General features: G+C 34.5%; 1 protein-coding gene across 5 annotated transcripts in view; it reads left to right on the top strand.

Moving 5' to 3' along the window:
* Positions 1-19,961, top strand: part of CEP120 (centrosomal protein 120) — an 83,470-nt gene that overhangs the window by 45,223 nt on the left and 18,286 nt on the right. For 2 of the 5 annotated variants that reach the window (XM_027546980.1, XM_027546981.1), the window contains exons 10-18: positions 1,352-1,529; positions 4,823-4,972; positions 5,718-5,900; positions 7,602-7,698; positions 7,803-7,955; positions 8,715-8,804; positions 12,925-13,017; positions 14,125-14,301; positions 17,859-17,981. In XM_027546980.1, coding sequence (XP_027402781.1) covers positions 1,352-1,529; positions 4,823-4,972; positions 5,718-5,900; positions 7,602-7,698; positions 7,803-7,955; positions 8,715-8,804; positions 12,925-13,017; positions 14,125-14,301; positions 17,859-17,981 — 1,244 coding nt within the window. The remainder of the gene's footprint in view (positions 1-1,351; positions 1,530-4,822; positions 4,973-5,717; positions 5,901-7,601; positions 7,699-7,802; positions 7,956-8,714; positions 8,805-12,924; positions 13,018-14,124; positions 14,302-17,858; positions 17,982-19,961) is intronic. The other 3 variants (XM_027546982.1, XM_027546984.1, XM_027546983.1) reach the window with 3 other exon arrangements.

Below are 19,961 nucleotides of genomic sequence, written 5' to 3'. Positions count from 1 at the left end.
GTGCTAAAAACTGTAAGTTTTTTTAAAGAGCCGGTAATGTGTGGTGATGTTTAAATAAAAAATCAGTTTGAAGTAATTGCAACTTACTTAACTTCATAATAGAATTTGTTAACAGAGAATTTTTCATTGACTTTCATACTAGAAATAGTATCTTATTCAAAGGAAATTAAAGAATATAGTTCTTTGAAGTAGATTTTTAGCAATCTCAAATTCATTGTCTCAAATTCATTAGAATTTTAGAGAAAAGAGATACTAACTGCCTCTTACAGTAAACTTAAAGTAATCATTTTTGATCCTAAAGTTGAGACAGTTTGAGAATACATATTTATCTGTCTTACACAATTTTTTTATCTGTTACATAAGAATCTGTAGTTAAATTTAGTAGTATAAATTGTAAGAGCAGTGGTGAATTAGGAATTAGAAGTTTGGGTGCAAGTTATAGGTGTTTCCGTAAGTAGCTATAGGACTTGAGCCATTCACTAAACACCTGTGATATATAATAGGATTGGAATAGATAGCTCTGTCTTTTCAATTAAAAATATTTTTGTTGGAGTATAGTTGATTTACAATGTTGTTTTAGTGTCAGGTGTACAGCACAGTGAATCAACTATACATATATCTGCTCTTTCTGAGATTCTTTTCCCAAGGCCATTACAGAGTATTGAGTTCCCTGTGCTATACAGTAGGTCCTTATTAGTCACCTGTTTTGTGTAGAGTAGTGTGTGTATGTCAGCCCATATCCCAATTTATCCCTCCCCCTGCTTTAACCCCTGGTGACCGTAAGTTTGTTTTTTACGTCCGTGACTGTATTTTCTGTTAGATAAGACCATTTGTACCACTCTCTGTGGATTCCACATACAAGTGTTATCATTGATACTTGTCTTTGTCAAGTTTTATTTTGTTAGACTATGTCATATGTGTCTAAGATAACCAAGCTACTTTTTAAAAAAACCAGATGTAATTATTTACATAATTACTGTAAAATACTGATGTATATGTGCAGTAAGTCTCAAATACAATCTTTGCAATACTAAGTTATATGCATCTGCTTCTTAAAAATAAGTTAGCACCAGGCTACTGTCAGACACTGCTGCATCAGTACTATATGCTTTTTAAGTTTTGTACTACATCTTGAGAATGAGAGTAAGGTTCCCCCCCCCGCTACAGTTCTATGATGGGAATTAAAGCCTACATAATTTTGGACAAATCACTTGGAAGTTTATGCTTCAGTTCATATGTTTATTTAATCAAATAGTTGAGTCTTTGAGATTATATCTTTAAGTTATCTGAGTAACTTAAGAGAAATTGTTTACAAATGGATTTTTTTTTTTAATTTTTACGTTCACCTTAGCTATCAGTTCTTCTGTACCTGCATTACTGGCCAAGCCAGTGACAACATCTATTGCTTCAGAAACAGCCTCAGGACAGAAGATTGCTGTTCCTGCAACATCACATCATTTTTGCTTTTCAATAGACTTGAGGAGTATCCATGATTTGGAGGTTGGCTTTCCAATCAACTGTATACTAAGGTATGATTTGGTTTCAGAGTGTTGTTTTCTGAGAAGAAATGCCTTTTCTGTATTTGGGGTGTTGCAGACAATGTCACCAAAGAAATTATAACATTTGTTAAATCAGTGGACTAGAAGGATTAAAGCTGTTGTATCCTAATGACTTTGAAGATAATGGAGGGTGGCATTGATGGTATGAAGGGTAGTAATCTTGCCTATTCTGATATAGTAATTATAGGCATTTTACAATATTTGTTAATGCTCTGTTTCAGAATATATTGACTCTTGAACTTAAAATGTCTTATTTCTGGAAAAGTTGCCACAGTTCAAAATACTTGGATGTATAGTATCTGATTTTTCTATAAAATTGCATTATAATGGAAGGTTATATTACTGATATCTACCTTTTATGCGTATGAATCTAAAAACCATATCTAATGAACTGGAAGTGGAATGTGTCCACACTGTTTAGAGAATTGAAATTCAGTCTGTTAAATGGCTTTATGCAGTGGCTTATTTTTAATATTACATTTTCATAGACTTTTCAGCTGATAAATATATTAAATGTAATATTGTGTGTTTTAGTTTGGAGTCTTTAGGTTCTTATAAATAACTTTGGAGCAAGCATTAGGATTTATAATAAAATTTTTGGTCTTTATGTGACTAACATGCAAAAAATTAGAAAATTTTTCTGTTGTCTTGGATTACCATTCCCAAGAACTTCATCAGCTTTTTGTTGCTTCCTGCTGTTGTTTGAGGCACATCTGCCTTTCAGATGCCTAAGTCAACTCCGTGTGTGTGTGTATGCTCAGTTGTGTCCAACTCTTTGTGATCCTGTGGACTGTAGCCCTCCAGGCTACTCTGTCCATGGACTTCTCCAGGCAAGAATACTCGAGTGGGTTGCCATTTCCTTCTTCAGGAGATCTTTCCTATCCAGGGATCAAACCCAGGTCTCCATCATTGGCAGGTGGATTCTTTACCACTGAGTCACCCAGGAAGCCTTAAGTCCACTCCTATTGTATCTAATTTTACAGGTTTTTTGATTGTTTATCAAATTGTTTCCAAAGTCCTCTGAGCTTTGGTGTGAATAAAGGACAGAATCAAAGGGACCCAGCACTGAATGTGACAGTGAAGTCGTAGAATGGAAGTCTAGACTCACAGCTTAAGCTCTGCCTTTTACTTCATGTTAAAGTCTGAGAATCATGGCTGAAAGACTGTTTTTATTTAAAAATTGAAAGCCCAGAAAGGGTTTTCTCTTATAGACATAGCTTTTCTAACAGGGTTTATATAATATAAAACTGTTCCTTTTTCTCTTTTGCTGCTACTGGAGAAACTGGTCTTAGAGCTGATGTTGGCCAGAAGTACAGGGATGATCTAAAATTGGATGAAGGATTTCCCTGGTGATGCAGTGGTTAAGACTGTGCACTTCCACTGCAGGGGCATGGGTTCAGTCCCTGGTCAGGGTGCTAAGATCCCACATGCTTATGGTACAGCCAGAAAATAAAATGAACAGATGTTTTGAGGGAAAGTCTTGAACAAGCTCACTTAGAAAGCACATATTAGTTTTTGTGTTTCCTGATTGCCACAGGGCCATTTGTTTAATCATCAAGTGACTACAGTAAGCCAGCAGTTTGCCCAGTATTAGGGCAGGGGGCATACAGACAAAGAGCTCAGCCTAGTGAAGAAGACAGATTCAGAGATATGTTAATATATGAGGGAGGCCAGACACTTGACAAAGAAAAGTAGAAAGAGTATTCTGCCCCAAGGACATAGTTAGAATCCACTTAATACTCTGTAGAAAGTACTTGATCATAAGGACTACTACTTCTCTTTGATTCATTTTAAGGCTTTAAAAAAAAATGTTGGGCATTTTACATTTGACAGATTTTATGTTATCATGCTCTGCATTGATATGAAATTGTTGTGTCCAATTACCTAATGGAATTTGTGAGATAACACTTATATTAGAAAAAAGTTTAATGTGTTTCCCTTTTTTTTTTTAATCACTACGTCTGTAGTAGGGGGTTAAATTTCTAGAGGATGAACTCTGAGAGATGACCGAAATTCAGTTTATGTAATTGTTTAGGAGTTGAATGTATGCACAGGATTCTTCTTGTATTAATAGAAAAAGTAGTTTTCACTAGTAGAGTTTAAATCCTAGTTTTGTCAATAAACAACAAATTATAAGGTGAAATTTAAGTGAGCATTACAAAATCTTTATATTTGACTTTAAATACAAAATAAGTTGTATAGGCCAGGCATTCTTCTGTTTAATCTGGTGTGACTTATGTTGAAAGAAATAATGTTATGTCACTCTTTGATTCTTTTGTAGTATATTCTCAGTTCAGAGACAAAATACTATGAATGCATCCTTTAGGAGTTGACTAAGGGTTTTTTTTGGGGGAGCCTGGTGGGCTGCCATCCATGGGGTCGCACAGAGTCAGACACGACTGAAATGACTTAGCATAGCATAGCAAGGGTTTTTTTAGCTCATAAAAAAATCAGGACATTATTATATAAAGGAAAATAAGTTTAGAAATTAAACTTAGCAAGTGTTTCTTGATAGTATACTATGTCATAAAAGCTGTTCCTTGGAGTGCAAAGATGAAAATGATAAAAACAGTGCGGAATTTTTTTCCCCACATTTTAGTTTTATTATTTCTTCATAAGAATATTTTTGACATACAACATTGTGTGAATTTAATGTGGTCAGTTCAGTTCAGTTCAGTCGTGTCCGACTCTTTGCGACCCATGAATCACAGCATGCCAGGCCTCCCTGTCCATCACCAACTCCCGCAGTTCACTCAGACTCACGTCCATCGAGTCAGTGATGCCATCCAGCCATCTCATCCTCTGTCTGTAATGTGTACAGCAGGCTAATTTGCTACATTTATACACCTCAAAGGTACTAGCACTGTCTTTGTTTAAGGGAGTCATTTTCACTTCTAAATCTTTGTCTTATTGGGAATTTATCAAAGTGACTCTTTCTTCCTTACTCAGTATATTGCCTTCAAATTACAGTATTCTTCTTCTTCCCCAGAGCATCATTTGAAGATGACTTGTAAAGCACCTTTGGAAGCCAGTGCTGGACAAATAATGTATTTTTTCCCTGTAATTTCTGTGATTTTTTTTTATGTTAATACTGAAAATATTTATATAATTTTAAAGTTGGTGATAGTAAAACCATAATGTATTTGTATCATTTATCTATTAAAATTTATATGCTCATAATATTCATATTATACTCTCTTTTTCATAGGTTATAAGTCTCATCTGTACACTGCTTTAGGATTTTTGTTTTTCTTAAATTCTAGGTACTCATATCCTTTCTTTGGAAGTGCAGCTCCTATTATGACTAATCCTCCTGTAGAAGTTCGGAAAAACATGGAGGTTTTTCTTCCCCAGTCTTACTGTGCATTCGATTTTGCAACTTTGCCTCATCAGCTCCAGGATACCTTCCTAAGGTAATGTATACGTGGTATGTATGATAGTATTTTTTCAAATCAGCTCTCGAAAATTTGTATCTTATTGACAAGAGGAATTCCTTTACATAGCTAAATCCACAGCAGCTTATGCATTTGAGAATCTAGGAGCAAACTTAACAGCTGTGACACTTGTGCTTCCACTGTAAGGTTTTATCAGTATGTATTTATGAAGGCTCTTTTCAGATTTTCATATCTTGTTTGCCTGAGTTGGGATATTAGAACTTTATTAAAACAATAATGAAGGCTCTTTGAAAAGTAATCTTGCTTTTTCCTAATACAATGTGAAGATAAATACAGACTGTTTAATTCTTATTGATTCATTTAATGACTGTAATGCATTATTTTTCTGTTTTTTTTTTCATCTGTATAAAATAGAGATGTTGATCCAGCTATCTGAAATGGATTTGTGAAGAAAAATGAAATCTTTGAAATATCTTTTTACTTTCTCAGAGTATCACAATTCAAAAAGAATTTTAAAAGAGAAAAAATAAACATTATGTGACCATTTGCGGGAATAGTGTTTGAAGGGTTTTCTTTATTGCATAGCAAGAGGTGTAAAAAAACAAAAATGTAATAATATTTTCTATTTATTTGTGGAATCGAGCCTTTACATTCCAGGTAACAAAAACATGCTTGACTACATTAAAGGACTTCAAAAGTTTTAGTCCAGAAAAGCCTTAGTTCACAGTTGATAAGTATGAACACATGTTTCTCTTTTCCTTAGGATTCCATTGCTGGTTGAATTATGGCACAAGGATAAAATGAGTAAAGATTTACTTCTGGGAATCGCCAGAATCCAACTTTCTAACATCTTGTCTTCAGAAAAAACTCGCTTTTTAGGTTCTAATGGTGAACAGTGTTGGCGACAAACTTTCAGTGAAAGCGTGCCTATTGTTGCAACACAAGGGTAATGCACTTCCTGTATTTAGTCTTTGCTTTTTATTCTCTTTAGCTAGTTATAATCTTATTCTTTAATGTCATTTTTTCATATCTTTTTTCTTTGACCCATGGGGGCTATATCCTAGTTTGCTCGTTAGCTTTCTGATACCTAGTATACCCTCACAGAGTGAATCTGGTACCATAATACCTAAGAGTGTTGAGTGTGTATTTCTCTCCCCTCTCTGTAGACTCATAATTTTAAGTTCAGGATCAGGCTTTTTTTTAAATTTAGTAATTCAAGTCAAATTTATAATGTATTTTTACATTATTTTGAATTTTTCTACTTGAAAAATATGTAAACTTTTGCGTTAAATATAGTTGGCGAATTTTACAGATGTTTGACTTAAAAAACTGATTTTTGTTTTTTTGCTCTGAAATTCACTACCACAGTGAAAAACTGGAGTTCGTATATTTTAAATGAAATCATTCAACAGTTATCTCTTTATACATCACCTGCCTTTATTTTTAAAGTGCAGTAAGAATGTGGAAGAAAAGCAGGCCCAGTGAAAAGCTGAGATGTCTTAAGTATTATTGGAATTTCTTCCCTCACTCTTCCTTCTCCATGCCACTTCCAGAGACTGAAGGGTTTAGTAAAGTTTCTTATTTACTTGGAGATCTGGAACAATTTTTTTTAGAAAATCAGTTGTTCTGGTTAATTGAAAATTCTTTTAAAACTTAGCATTCTTTTCTGTTAGGTCAAGTAGAATATTTAATGATGATTGCTTTGAATATTTATTGACCTGCTGTGTAGACAAGTTTCAGGAGGTTTACTTAAGTGAAAACTTCAGAGATGATACTGCTTCATTTTACTTTACTCATTTCTTCTAAAATCTGAGATGAGAAGAAAGAAATGTAAAAGTTGATTAATTAAGAGTTCTAATTGTGTGAATCTAATCCTTAAAGTTTTGATTTAAACAAAGCCACATATTTTTGTTGCCAAAATTTTATTTTCCTTTAACATTTTGTCTTTTATTTAATGCCCCATGCAGTTCTGTGATACAGAGAGGTATTCATTATGATAAACATATTATTATCCTACTTCCAGGATTTAATCCTGAAGCAGTGCTCATATCCAGCAAAAGATTTATGAACGAGTATGTACAGTCTAAGAAAAGCAGAAAAAAGAGTTCAGAATAATCTGTATATAACTGAGGAGGGGAATTGTTATGTGTTTAAAATTTTACTACATAAATTCATTAGTATGTTTTACAGGCTTTAAAAGTTACATTTTTGAATTAGTGTTTGTCATTACACTGGAGAAAATATTCCTGTATAAATGGAAAAATGGACAAAACTGTATGAATTTTAATATGCATGAGTACTTGCATATCTACATAATCTAAAAAAGAGACAAGAAAATGAAATTTTAGCACTGTTTGTGGGGAGTGAGATTTTAAATTTCTCTTTTATACTTTTGAAGTTTTTCAAATAACCTATTACTGTTATAGGTAATTTTGTAGTGAACATAGGTATGTGCTTAATACTGTGTTTGTGACCAAATAAAATGACATATATAGAAGGTCTTGAAGTCTATAGAAGCTGCTGCACTTTGAGCAACAAGTGTCAGGAGCAAGGCATGTTGCCCACTCAGTGCTCTAGTGTTGGGGAAGTAAAAGGAAACATAAAAGTGTTTCCATGAGGTTTTAAATATTTCTGATTTCATTTGTAGGTCAAATAACAGGATAGTAGATCTTTCTTACACAGTGACTTTAGAGGATTACGGACTAGTGAAAATGCGTGAGATTTTTGTCTCTGATTCATCTCAGGTATGTGTCATTGAATGTTATGAAATTATTCTTTAAAATGGACCTAATGTGTGTATGTATGTGTGTTTGTTTCAATATGCTGTTTTTTAAAATTCATATCGTAGGGTTTATCTGCTGTACAACAAAAGCCATCTTCTGTTCCTCCAGCACCCTGTCCTTCAGAAATCCAGACAGAGCCTCGTGAAACCTTAGAATACAAAGCAGCTCTTGAGCTAGAAATGTGGAAAGAGATGCAAGAAGACATTTTTGAAAATCAGGTTACCTTTTAAATGTTATTTTAAGAGTATTTTTGTCCAGTTTAGTGTATCTTTCCTTCTGCAAGGTAGGCTTTTCTCTCTTCTCCATGGGTACCTTATTTAGTCCCTTTGAATTCAAGAATTGCCTTACTCTTTAAAAAAAAAAAAAACCTAACAATTAAAAAATATTCAAGGGACTTCCTTGTTGGTCAGGTGGCTAAGACTTCCCGCTCCCAATGCAGAGGGCCCAGGTTCAATCCCTGGTCAGGGAGCTAGATTACCACATTCACATTTTAAGAGTTCACATGCCTCAACTAAAAAGATCCCACGTGCTGCAACTAGGACCTGGCAGAGCCAAATAAGTAAGTATAAATATTTTAAAAGATGAACTATCAAAAAATACTCAAAATGTGACCACTTTGCAAAAGCCATTCAGAAGGAGTCTTCTAAACTTTCTCCAAGTCAGAATTTAAGGACTTGAAGGTTTCCTGTAATTGCAGGATCTGATTTAGCATACCCTCCTGGAAGCTGGACTCATCTGTTGTTAAATAAGAGAGGTACAAAACAACTTCCTGTTAGCTTGATACTGTCCTGAATTACCCTCACATGTGTATAACTCACATCAGGCATCCTCTGTTGTGTTTTAAATAGAACAGAATGTCTGAAAGAAATATCAGTGGTCAGTATTATTTAACTGAGAACAACTGTTATTTGAAATATTTATTTATTTGAAATGTTTTTCTTAACTTTCTTTTTCTTTCTTTTTTCTTCCTTTGGCAGCTAAAGCAGAAAGAACTGGCTCATATGCAAGCTCTTGCTGAGGAATGGAAGAAAAGGGACCGAGAGAGAGAGTCACTAGTAAAGAAAAAGGTAATGACTGTATAAAAACTGGAAGAGGAAAGAAAGAGTATTAATGATAGTATGTTTTATAGACATACAAATCTCTGGAATGAATAACGAAGTATAGTGGTTATATATTGGCCTGGATAAAGTGAATGAATGGGTCAGGGGTAGAAAGAAGAGTTTTCACTATAAAGTGTTTTGTACTTCTTAGATTTTGAACCCTGTAAATATGTTGCCTGTTCAAAAAGTGAATAAATATAAAAAACCTACTGTACAGAGAACTCTATACAGTGCTCTGTGGTGACCTAAATGGGAAGGAAATCCAAAGAAGAGGGTATATATGTATACGTATAGCTGATTCACTTTGCTCTACAGCACAGAAATTGTGAAGCAACTATATATCAATAAAAATTAATAAAATAAAGCTAATATATTCAAAACCAAAAAAAGTGAACACTCTAGAGAAAGAGCCTATCTCTGTGTTTAAAAAGAAAATGAAACGTTTAAGTGTATATAAATATTACATTATAATCTATTAGTTAATGAAAAGTATGCCAAACTTTTAAGCTGTTTTAAAAGACTGAATCATGAAATAAATCACACCTTTAAAAATGATAACATAAGACCATCTGATCTTATTCCAGAAAGCCAAAATTTAATATTTATCTATTCATACTCAAGTTACTGAGTAAAACAACCTTGAAAATTAGGCCTGTCTCAGATATTCCAAATTTAAGTCTCTAAAAATACTCTTATATTAGTGGTTTGTGAATGTCTATAAACGGGAGAAGACAAACTGTGGCAGGGGAGTTTGCTACACTAGGACCAAGACACTGCCCAGTATGTGGATTAGAAAATTCTTTAAAGTTGTTTCAGGTCTCTTCTCTGACTTTCAGCCATTTACATTTAATTTAGTTATTGATATGCTTGGGTTTAATTCTACTATCTTGCTCTCAGTTTTCAATTTGTTGCACACATTTCTTGTTCCTTTTTTGCTCTTCTCCTGTTTTCTTTTGCAATTCGTTGGATTTTTTTTTTAATGATTCCATTTTTACAGTTGCTTTATTAGTAACATCTCTTTTGTTGTATTTTTTTAGTGATTGTTCTAGAGCTTATAGTACGTATCCTTGTTGTTTAGTTGCTCCGTCATGTCCGATGCTTTTGCGACCCCGTGGGCTGTAGCCTGCCAGGCTCCTCTGTCCATGGGATTACCCAGGCAAGGATGCTGGAGGGGGTTGCCATTTCCTTCTCCAGGAGATGTTCCCAGCCCAGGGATCGAACCCATGTGTCCTGTCTTGGCAGGTGTATTCTTTGAGCCACCAGGAAAGCCAATACATTTTTATTTATCACAGTTTATCTTCAGATGATATAGCACATTTAGTTTTAAACACAATTTAATCTTTGAGCCATTTTTCTAATGTGATTGATGAGTTTTTCATTGTTGATCTTTGTAACGTATGTAGAAGCAAAATAGTTGATGCTAACACAAAGTGTGGAAGTGCGGATATGGACATACACTGTTGTAAAGTTCTCATTCTACTTTGCGAGTTTAAGCAACCATCATCTCTTTTCCAGATTACTGCGTTTACTTCTTAACTTGGTACCTTGTCCTCTTTTCCTGGCCCCTGTAGTTTTTTAATACTCATATCAGCCAAGAGTAGAGGAAGTCAGATTATGTACTCCTCTGCTTAAAATCCATCCAATTCATCACATTTAGAATAAAACTCAGGAGTTCTTACCAGACCTACAAGGCCTTATGTGACCCATCCCCTCGCTTCCTCTGTGACCTCATCTTCTGCCAGCCTTCAGTTCACAGAGTCTGTTCTAACCATGTTGACCTCTTTGTAGTTCGTCAGACATGCTGAGCCACCTCTCGCCTCAGGATCTACAGGCTGCTTTTCTTTAGAGATACTTTCTGGTTTCTGCTCAGAGTAATCTGATCACTATATCCAAAATAGTGTCCTGTTCACCTGCCACCAGGCACTAGCCATCCCCTCATTCTGGTTTGTTTCCTTCATAGCATTTCCCTACTATTACATTAAAGATTTCACTTCTTTGATTATAGTTTGTTTTCCCTCATAGTATAGGTTCCACATGACTTTGTTTTGCCTGTTGTCTGTGAGGTGTACAATGAACGTTTGTTTAAATTAAAAGGATAATGATTTCGGGTTTTGCATAGTTTTGCGTTTGAGATTTATGGGGAATGTTGGCACGTTCAGCAGGTATTTGGATTTACAGGTCTATATCTGTGGAGCGAGGTTTGACTTTGCGATACAAACTTAGGATTTGTTTGTATATGTGATGGTATGTAGATAAGGTCACCCCAGGAAGTCACATAGTTTGAGAGGAGAAGACATCCTGAGGCAGAATTCTGGGAACACAGATATTTGGGTTGTCAGAGGAAATACACGTGGTTTGAACACTCTTACCTGTCTTCCTATAAGGCATTTTTACATGTGGCACTCAGAATTTTTTTATATAGTTTTAAATTAGTTTTTATTGGAGTACCGTTGCTTTACAATATTGTTAGTTTCTACTATACAGCACAATGAATCAGCCATACTTTACATATATTGCCTCCCTTTTGGACTTCTTTCCCATTCCGATCACCACAGTGCATTATCGAGTTCTCTGTGCTCTACAGTATGTTCTCATTAGTTATCTGTTTTATATATACTATCAATAGTATATATGTGTCAATCCCAATCTCCCACCTCCTCCTAACCCCCTTCCCCCTTGGTATCCATATATTTGTTCTCTAGGTCTGTGTCTCTCTTTTTGCTTTTGCAAAGTGGCACACAGAATTTGACACATTTATGTTAGTGATTTGCCTAAGATTTAAAGCTAAACCAAAAGTCCGTGGTAGAGTTAACAGAATTAATAAATAAATGATCTTGGTTGATTAGTATGTTGGGCTAAATAAAATACAGTTTAACAAGGACAGATGTCAAATTCTGTCATCAGAGTAAAACATTAACTTGGACAGTGGATATAGTTATTCCAGGTTTATAAATAAAAACCCTGGGGATTTTCTTTGACATAACAAATGGTGTGATTAGGATCCTCAGATAGCAAGTGCAGTTTTAGATGAAATTCATAGACATGTGTTGACCTGGTCTCTGAGTGCACATTCTTTAGTTTCTGAAAGAGTGAGATCACATGTGGGTGCCATATTTGTGAAAGGACTTAGTTTAGAATATAGACTCCAGATTAAGTCCAACATACTAGAGGATGTGGAAATAATAATATGTGGATAATAGTTGAAACTTGTGTTTATCTTGGAGAAGAAAAAAAGACTAGGAGGATATATGATGGCTATCGCTAGAGTCAAATATGTGAAGGTACTTTTTTTCTTCTTCCCAAGGGAGAGAAACATGATTAAAGGGTGGGCTTCTAAGGAGCATCAGACCAGAGCTTTATTGGCAGTAGTAAAGAGAAAACCAGGTTGGAGCCTGGGACCTGGTAAGGAGGACAGAAAATTTAGTTCAAAAAGTCCTAGTAAACATGATCAGTCTGAACTGAACCATGAGAGAGGATCCTGTGGAGACCAAGCACCCATCATGGACTCACATCTTTAAAGACAGAGCGGAGCAGGACTTTAGGCATTGGGGTAGAATTTGGCATACTAAGTACGGGCCCATGCAGCAACTCTAACTTTAGAAACAACTAAGAACTCAGTTATTTGAACTGTAATAAAAGACCAGGTCTGAACAATAGGAGGACTGACTTGAAACTGATTAGTTGGTCTATCAACAATATTAGTTCCAGGGAGAGAGCTATATAAATAAATGAATAAGAAGGCTTCAAAAGAAAATTGGACTGTTGAACAATGTAGATTTTTAAGGGGCTAGTTTTTTTTTTTTTTTTTAACTAAACACAAGATTTTACTGGCAGTCTACCTTAGCACCCCATGGGCGAAGGGCTTCCTCCGGAGACTGAAAATTACTGCAGATACCCAAGCAGAAGCTAGGTCAGCTTCTTTCCTTAAAGCATAGTAGAATGAATTTCTGCTTTGAATTGGTGCATATAATTCATGATTTTCCTATTCTCAGATCCTTTGTGTTCAGTACACACAAAAGTGTGTACACTTTTGAATTTGTGTTTTGAATTTGGGGAAAAGATAAAAGTAATTTTTATTATATTTTAGGTGGCTGAATATAATATTCTTGAAGGAAAACTTCAAAAAACCCTTATTGACTTGGAGAAGCGAGAGCAGCAGCTTGCCATTGCAGAATCGGAGGTACTGTATTCATCTATCATGAGTCTTTATTTCACAGAATCCATTTATTAAATAGATATTCATGAATTCATACTATTCGTTTGTTTTTCCTTTGTATAAAATATATTTCATGGACATTGTCTTTTAGGCATTATGGGGGAAACTGCTATTCAACTGGGTAAAGCATATTTTTATATATTAGAAGGTGAGGAATAGGTAGAAAACTGTTGTTTAAAATGGTTAATTATTATTCAGTCAGCTTTGGCTGACTTCTGCAATAGTAGAGACTTTTGGTTATCTTTGCAATGATGTGGCAGGAATGGATAGTTGCACTACCTACAGAAAAGCATCAGGGGCCTAGAATTATACTTTTGATTTCAGTAAGAAGGGAATATCCCTTTTTCTTGCCCATTAAAGATTATATCCCAAGAAAGGATAAACATGTTAGTATTGATTGGCCAAAAAGCTTGTTTGGGTTTTCCTGTAATGTCTTGTAAAGAATTTGAATGAACTTTTTAACCAACCCAATACTGTGCCGTTAGTATTTTTGTTAGGTTTTATTGAATTTTACCTGATATACTTTTTTGCATTACTATAAAGGTCACTTCAAATTATTAGAATTTCTTCCACATAAAATTTATGTGCCCATTCCTTACCCAAATATTTCTTAACATTTTCTCAGTAATTAACTCTAACCTTATCTTTACACATTTTCTGGGATTTCTAAATTGATTTACATAGTTAAACCTAAATATAATATAATATGTATTTGTTTCTAATACTAAGGCTCTGTTATCTTCTATATGATTAGGTAAAAAAATAAGTTTCTAAAGAAGAAAAGAAACTTGGGCATATTTGCTTGTATAATAAAATAGGTTATTTAGATCAGGATCTTAAACAGTTAAGCCCTTTTCAGTTGAATTTATGCATCATATATGGATTTGGGGATATACCTTGTATTTTAGTAGTAAATGATTGAAAATTTTAATTTTAATATACCTAAACATCAACTCTCTAATACCTGAAAATATGAAAATCAGTTTGTAAAGTATTCTGAACACTTGACCGTATATATAAGGATAATATTGAGCAATATAATGCAACTAGTAGTGAATCACTCTCTAAAAGATGTACCTTTTTAAGCTTCAACGAGAAAGAAGAGAACTGAAATCAGAGCGTGAACGGAACCTGCAAGAACTCCAGGATTCTATCCGGAGGGCCAAGGAAGATTGTGTGCACCAAGTAGAACTGGAAAGGTTGAAGATGAAGCAACTAGAAGAGGATAAACACCGACTTCAGCAGCAAGTAGGGTTAAAATATGTGTTACCTCTTTAAACTGAGAATTTATTTGCATTCTAGAAATAATAGAAATGGTTCACTAAAGAGTTATAAAAACTCTCAGTAATTTGGACTATTAATCATATTTATTGCACTGAGATTCAAATGTAAATTGAATCTTCTTTTCCTGAGTCAAAGCTAAGGACTATATTGGAATAATTTCTTATAATTATTTGCATGAGTCTGTGTTATATTTATGTTAAATCTCAAATTAGAATTTTTTTCAGATAAATCTCTTAGCAAACATCCTCTTCGTATATGACTGAACCAAATTTCATGAGAGAATTGTCTGTGCTCCTTCCCATTTTTCACCTCTCACCACTTCTCAGCTTTCCATCCCCATTGCCCCAGGCAGTTGTCAGAAACCACCAGTGGCTCAGCAGTTAAGTTCCCTGGGCGTTTTTCATTTCTCATCTAAATCACACTTATCACCAGCATCAACACTGTTGTCCTTGTTTTTGTATATTCTCTTCTCTGAGCGCCACTCTCCTTGTTTTTCTCTACTTTCTGGCCATGCCTCAGGCTCTCTGCAGGCTTATTTTCCTTCATCTAGCCATTAAATGTTGGACTACCTCCCAGCTCTAGACTTATATGGTGCTAAGCAACCTTATTCATGCCTGTAGTTTGAGACAGTCTATATCTCTGGGACTTGCACATTTGTATCCCAGACCTTTCCTTTGCACCCTGGACCCACTTATCTCATCGCCTTTTAGACAGCTCTACTTGGGTGTTTTAGGCACTTAAAACTCAACACGGGCCTCCTATCCATACTTGACCTTGCTGTAAGTGTTCTTTACTTCAGTGAGCGACCTCTGTAACCTGTTCTTCTGTTGCAGCCTAAGTGATATTTTTGAAGTTTGGGAATCATGACACTCTCTTCTAAAACCATTTGAGGTTGTCTTAATGCTCATAGAATAAAGATCAGAATTACTACCTTGCCCTACCAACCTTTGCATAGTTTGCACCCAGCCTCCCTGTCTCACCTCGTCTCTTGCTTTTGCTGTAGGGTCCTCTTCAGGTCCTCAGGCACACCACGCATGCTTCACCCTTTAGAATCTTGTGTATGCTGCCTTTTCTTGGCCCAGTGAACTATACTAATCTCTGTTTCCAGCTGAGGCATCACTTTCCCAGAGAAATCTTCCCTGACCCCTGCTGTCCAAGTCTAGGTCAAGTTTTTGTTATATGTTTTCCTGGTGTATTCTTCTCTTACTCAGTTTCTTTATGATATGTTATAACAGTTTGTTTTTATTTTCATTAGCATGATAATTTGATCAGTGTCAGATTGTTAGTTCAATAAAACTATTTTGGTTTCTATCCGTATGCCTGGAGCGCGGCCAGTCTTCAGCACATAATATGGGCTTAAAAAATATTTGCTGGGGGAAAAAAAAAAAGGCTCAAGCTGTTAAAAATGAAGCTTATCTATCTTGAAAAATTTCAGTGTAGATTAGATATGTATGATGAATGCCTCTGAAGTCTTTAGTAAATTCTGGCATGAAGAATAGTTTCCATAGCAGTTCAGGGTCAAGTAAGACCATATTATTTAGGTGGTTATAAAGATAAATTCGATTGTTATTATGGCAGTCTCATGTAGATTTATGAAAGATAAAGTTGTAAAAGTGGGCAATTGTGATGGGATTCTCCAGGATTGCTTACAATTTATCAGGAAGATTGAGCCATCTAGAAAAAAAAAATGCTTCTAAGATGTGTTAGAATCCCTAGGGGAGCTCTTGAAAAAAACCAAAACAAAACATGGGCATTGCTACCCTGTCCCTACCCTACCTGAGGTATAATTAGCTTACATCTTTGTGGGAAGAATTAGTATTTTGGAAAAATTCTCCAGAGCACTCCTAAAATATAAGCTAAAACCTGCGGGAAGAACTGTGGTAGAAAGCAGAAGTTTTGGGGATGCCCAAATACTAAGTCCACGACTGTAAACATTTCCCCTCTTATATATTAGAAAACTTGTAGGCTCTTACTCTGAACCAGGTTACATGTGCTGTACACACAGTTCTAACAAGACAGGTAGAAGGGACAGATACACTATCAGTGCACAGTGATGAAGTATATACATTCAAATATGTAAAAGCATTTATTAGAACTGAAAAAAGCCAATGTAAATTATGATCCACTTAGCAAAGGAAAAAGACCCCTGTATGCCTCATAGTAGATTGATAATGTGCCTGTCAAAAAATGCCAAACACTAAGTTTATTAGCTTTTGTTTTAAACAAAAATGTGACAGATTCTTTAGAGAAGTTTCTGTTCAAATTTAAAAGTTTGCATGTTCAAAGAGGTAACTTCAGTTATATGGAAAACTTTCACGTATGGAATACTTATTACCTTAAGATGCTAGATAAATCCTGATTAGAATTATTGATAATTACTTGCATAAAATAAGAATTTATTATTGGTAATTTAAGTCCCATTTTTGCTACCAATTTTCTCAGTATTTCACATTTAGTTAAGTCTTAGTTTTAGAGAAATAAATAATTGGTTTATCCAATGATGACTAGTCATATTGGTATGTTTTTGGAAAGCTTCTTTATAGTACTTGAAAGTGAAGGGAAAGTGTTTAGTCACTCAGTCGTGTCCGACTCTCTGTGACCCCAGCGACTGTAGCCCGCCAGGTTCCTCTGTCCGTCGGATTTCCCAGACAAGAGTATTGGAGTGGGTTGCCATTTCCTTCTCCAGGGGATCTTCCTGACCCAGAGATCAAACCCGGGTCTCCTGCATTGCAGATGGATTCTGTACCATCTGAGCCACCAGGGAATCCCTGTGCTTGCTTCCATTTGATTTAAAAAAAAAAAAAAAATCCCAGATTTTGAAAGAACACTTTTATCTTTTTTTCTTGATAGTTTTGAAACTGTTTTAAGGGAAATTACAGTATTTAGTCAAGACAGTCTTTTTTTTTTTTTTTTTTAAGGAATTATTGCCTGCTTTCATTAGAGGATCATTCTAGGAGATGAAAATATCTGAGTTCTGTTTGTATGTCTGCCACTTACTAGATCTATGGCACTGCCTCAGTAATCCAGTTCTCTGACCCTCAGTTTTGTTACCTATAAATATGAAGGGACTGAGCCAAGTCTTTAAGTTGTAATCATATTGGAATTATGAAATTCATAGATATCAAATTATAAGAACAATAAACACTGCATTAAAATTAAACTTAGTTTCATCAATAATCAGGTATACCTATAATGTTCAATCATTCATGACACATTTTAAAAAATTATTTCTAGTATTTTTATAATATTACTTTTCTATTTGTCACCTAAAATTTAACAACAATGTTCTCAAGATACTGGTTTTATAAGAAATTTCATACTCCTAAAAAGTTTTTGTATATTGTTAATCAGTTGACTTACTGAATTAAGATTACTAGAGCAATTAATTTTCCTCTTTATGTATTTTCTAAATTTTCTAAATATGAACATGCCTTAAAGAAAAAATGACACTGTCGAATTCTGTAATACTATACTTTGCATACCTCTGTTTTAAAACAGCTATAATCTTTTTTTAAATACAGCTCAATGATGCTGAAAATAAGTATAAGACTTTAGAAAAAGAGTTCCATCAGTTCAAAGATCAGCAAAGCAGCAAACCAGAAATTCGACTACAGTCTGAAATAAATCTTCTCACTTTGGAAAAGGTACCTGTGTTAGTTTATGGAATCTTAACTAACCCTAATGATCATTATAAATAATTATAAGATCAGTAAATGATATTTGCATATTCAGTATAATAACATTTAACTGTAGTATTCTGATATCAAATAATATATCACATCAAAGAATTTGATGCACATGACACTGTCACTTGAATTTCATCGCTTTTTTTTCAGTTATAGCCTATACTGGAGTCATTGGTTGAAAACAGCAGAACTGAGTAACTCTTGGACTAAAAGAATTCACAAACCTGTCAGGAAAGCTATAACAGCAAGGAGAAACTGAAGCTTTAAAAAAGGAGAGGATGGTTGGACCATAGAAATAAAATTTAGTCCTTGATAGAACTATTCAAGAGGCAAAAAGGGTGTATATAGAAAATTTGAAGAGAAGAATAAGAATGTGGTTTAAAAAACTGAGTTGAAAAAGGGTCTTAACTGATTTCTTCTAGCATTTCTGAATTCACTAAATGTTTCTGGAGCTTGTCAAATGCCATGCTATTTTTGGTTCCTCTTCTTACCTCATATGTATTTAATTGCAAAGTTCTGCTTCTTACATATCTAGATAATCTCCTCACTCTCAGCCTTCTCCTCATTTCTTTACCAGTGACCTTGAATTTGAATCAAGCTGGACATTTCCCACCCTTTTTGATTAATCCAAGTATTTAAAGTACTTCTGTTTTTGTATTATGAATTCTGTGGCCTAACAGAGTTCTTTGAAGCATTCAGACAATATCTCATAAATTCTCCCAAGCTCTATTAAGTAGGTGTCAAAAGTATTTCCATTTTTACCTTGGGGAAATTCAGGACCAAATATCTCAAAATTGGAACAGAAATATTATCTTACTCATCTTTTCTGAATATAAATTAGATAATATCCACCACAGAAATAAATGGTAAAAAGTGATTTTTAAAATTCCTTCTTCCAACTGCATTTCTACCAATAGAATAAAAATCACCAAACATATTACAAGTATAAATAGTACCATGAACTTGTTGAGGGAAAAAAAAAGTGTAATTGAAGTGCCTTTATATCAGACCTAATGAGTTCATCCACTGTTTTTAAATACCTAGTAAATAAGACTTCTCAGCTCTTTTGAAAATTCTTTGTAAGTGTTTTTGGAGCCAGAAGAGGGCAGAATCTTATTTCTTAAGTAGTAAAGACATAAAAGCACAAAAAAGGAAGACTTAAGTGAAGAAGTCCCTGATTTAGTCTACAACTTCTAGTTATGTCTGATTGAGAGCTTTTTCTTTTCTGTTTACTCATCTCTTCAGTGTAACACAAATATTCCCATTTTTCACTGAAATGGTCTACAACTAAGTTAACATTAAGATTTTAAGTTAACATTAACAGTTTTACTAAATTCACTTCTTGATTCCCTTTATAAGAGGTCACAAATAGTTTGATTTGCTTTAAGCTAGGAAATGATTTTATATGGCTTAAAAATTGGACTTTTAAAAAATATGATAGGGAAAGCATTATAATTTAGTAGGGCACAAAGAAGACAGAAGTTCTACAGAAACTAAAATTGGTGTATTTAAGAACATTTGGTGAGTTCTTATTGTGTGCCCACCCCTGACTTAAGACAGAGGGAAAAATGAGAGAAAAGAAAAGAGGAAAAGTATGTTATCCTTTTGAAAGGGACCTCACTTTTAAAGAGTTTGTAACCTAATTGGGGAGATAACCCAGAGAGGCTTAAATGATTGTATATAATTAAATACCAGGGACTGTGATAGAAACTCTTTGCAACTCAGAAAAAAGAAATCATTTGATGTTCAGAATATAGTAGTTTTAAGGCATCTCCATGTAGAGGTAGAATTTGAGCTGGACCTTAAGTTTTAAGTAAGCAATGAAGCAAAAAAAAATGATAGGTTCAGGAAGTAACTTGGACTAGGAGATGGAGGGGGACAAAACTGGTGGTTGGTATTTCATTTTGAACACCAAGAATGTTGAACAAGTAGGATGGA

Source organism: Bos indicus x Bos taurus, chromosome 7 (assembly GCF_003369695.1).
Source record: "Bos indicus x Bos taurus breed Angus x Brahman F1 hybrid chromosome 7, Bos_hybrid_MaternalHap_v2.0, whole genome shotgun sequence".
Lineage (NCBI taxonomy): Eukaryota > Metazoa > Chordata > Mammalia > Artiodactyla > Bovidae > Bos > Bos indicus x Bos taurus.
Note: the sequence above shows the minus strand (reverse complement) of the source record. Positions and strands in the feature narration are given on the sequence as shown.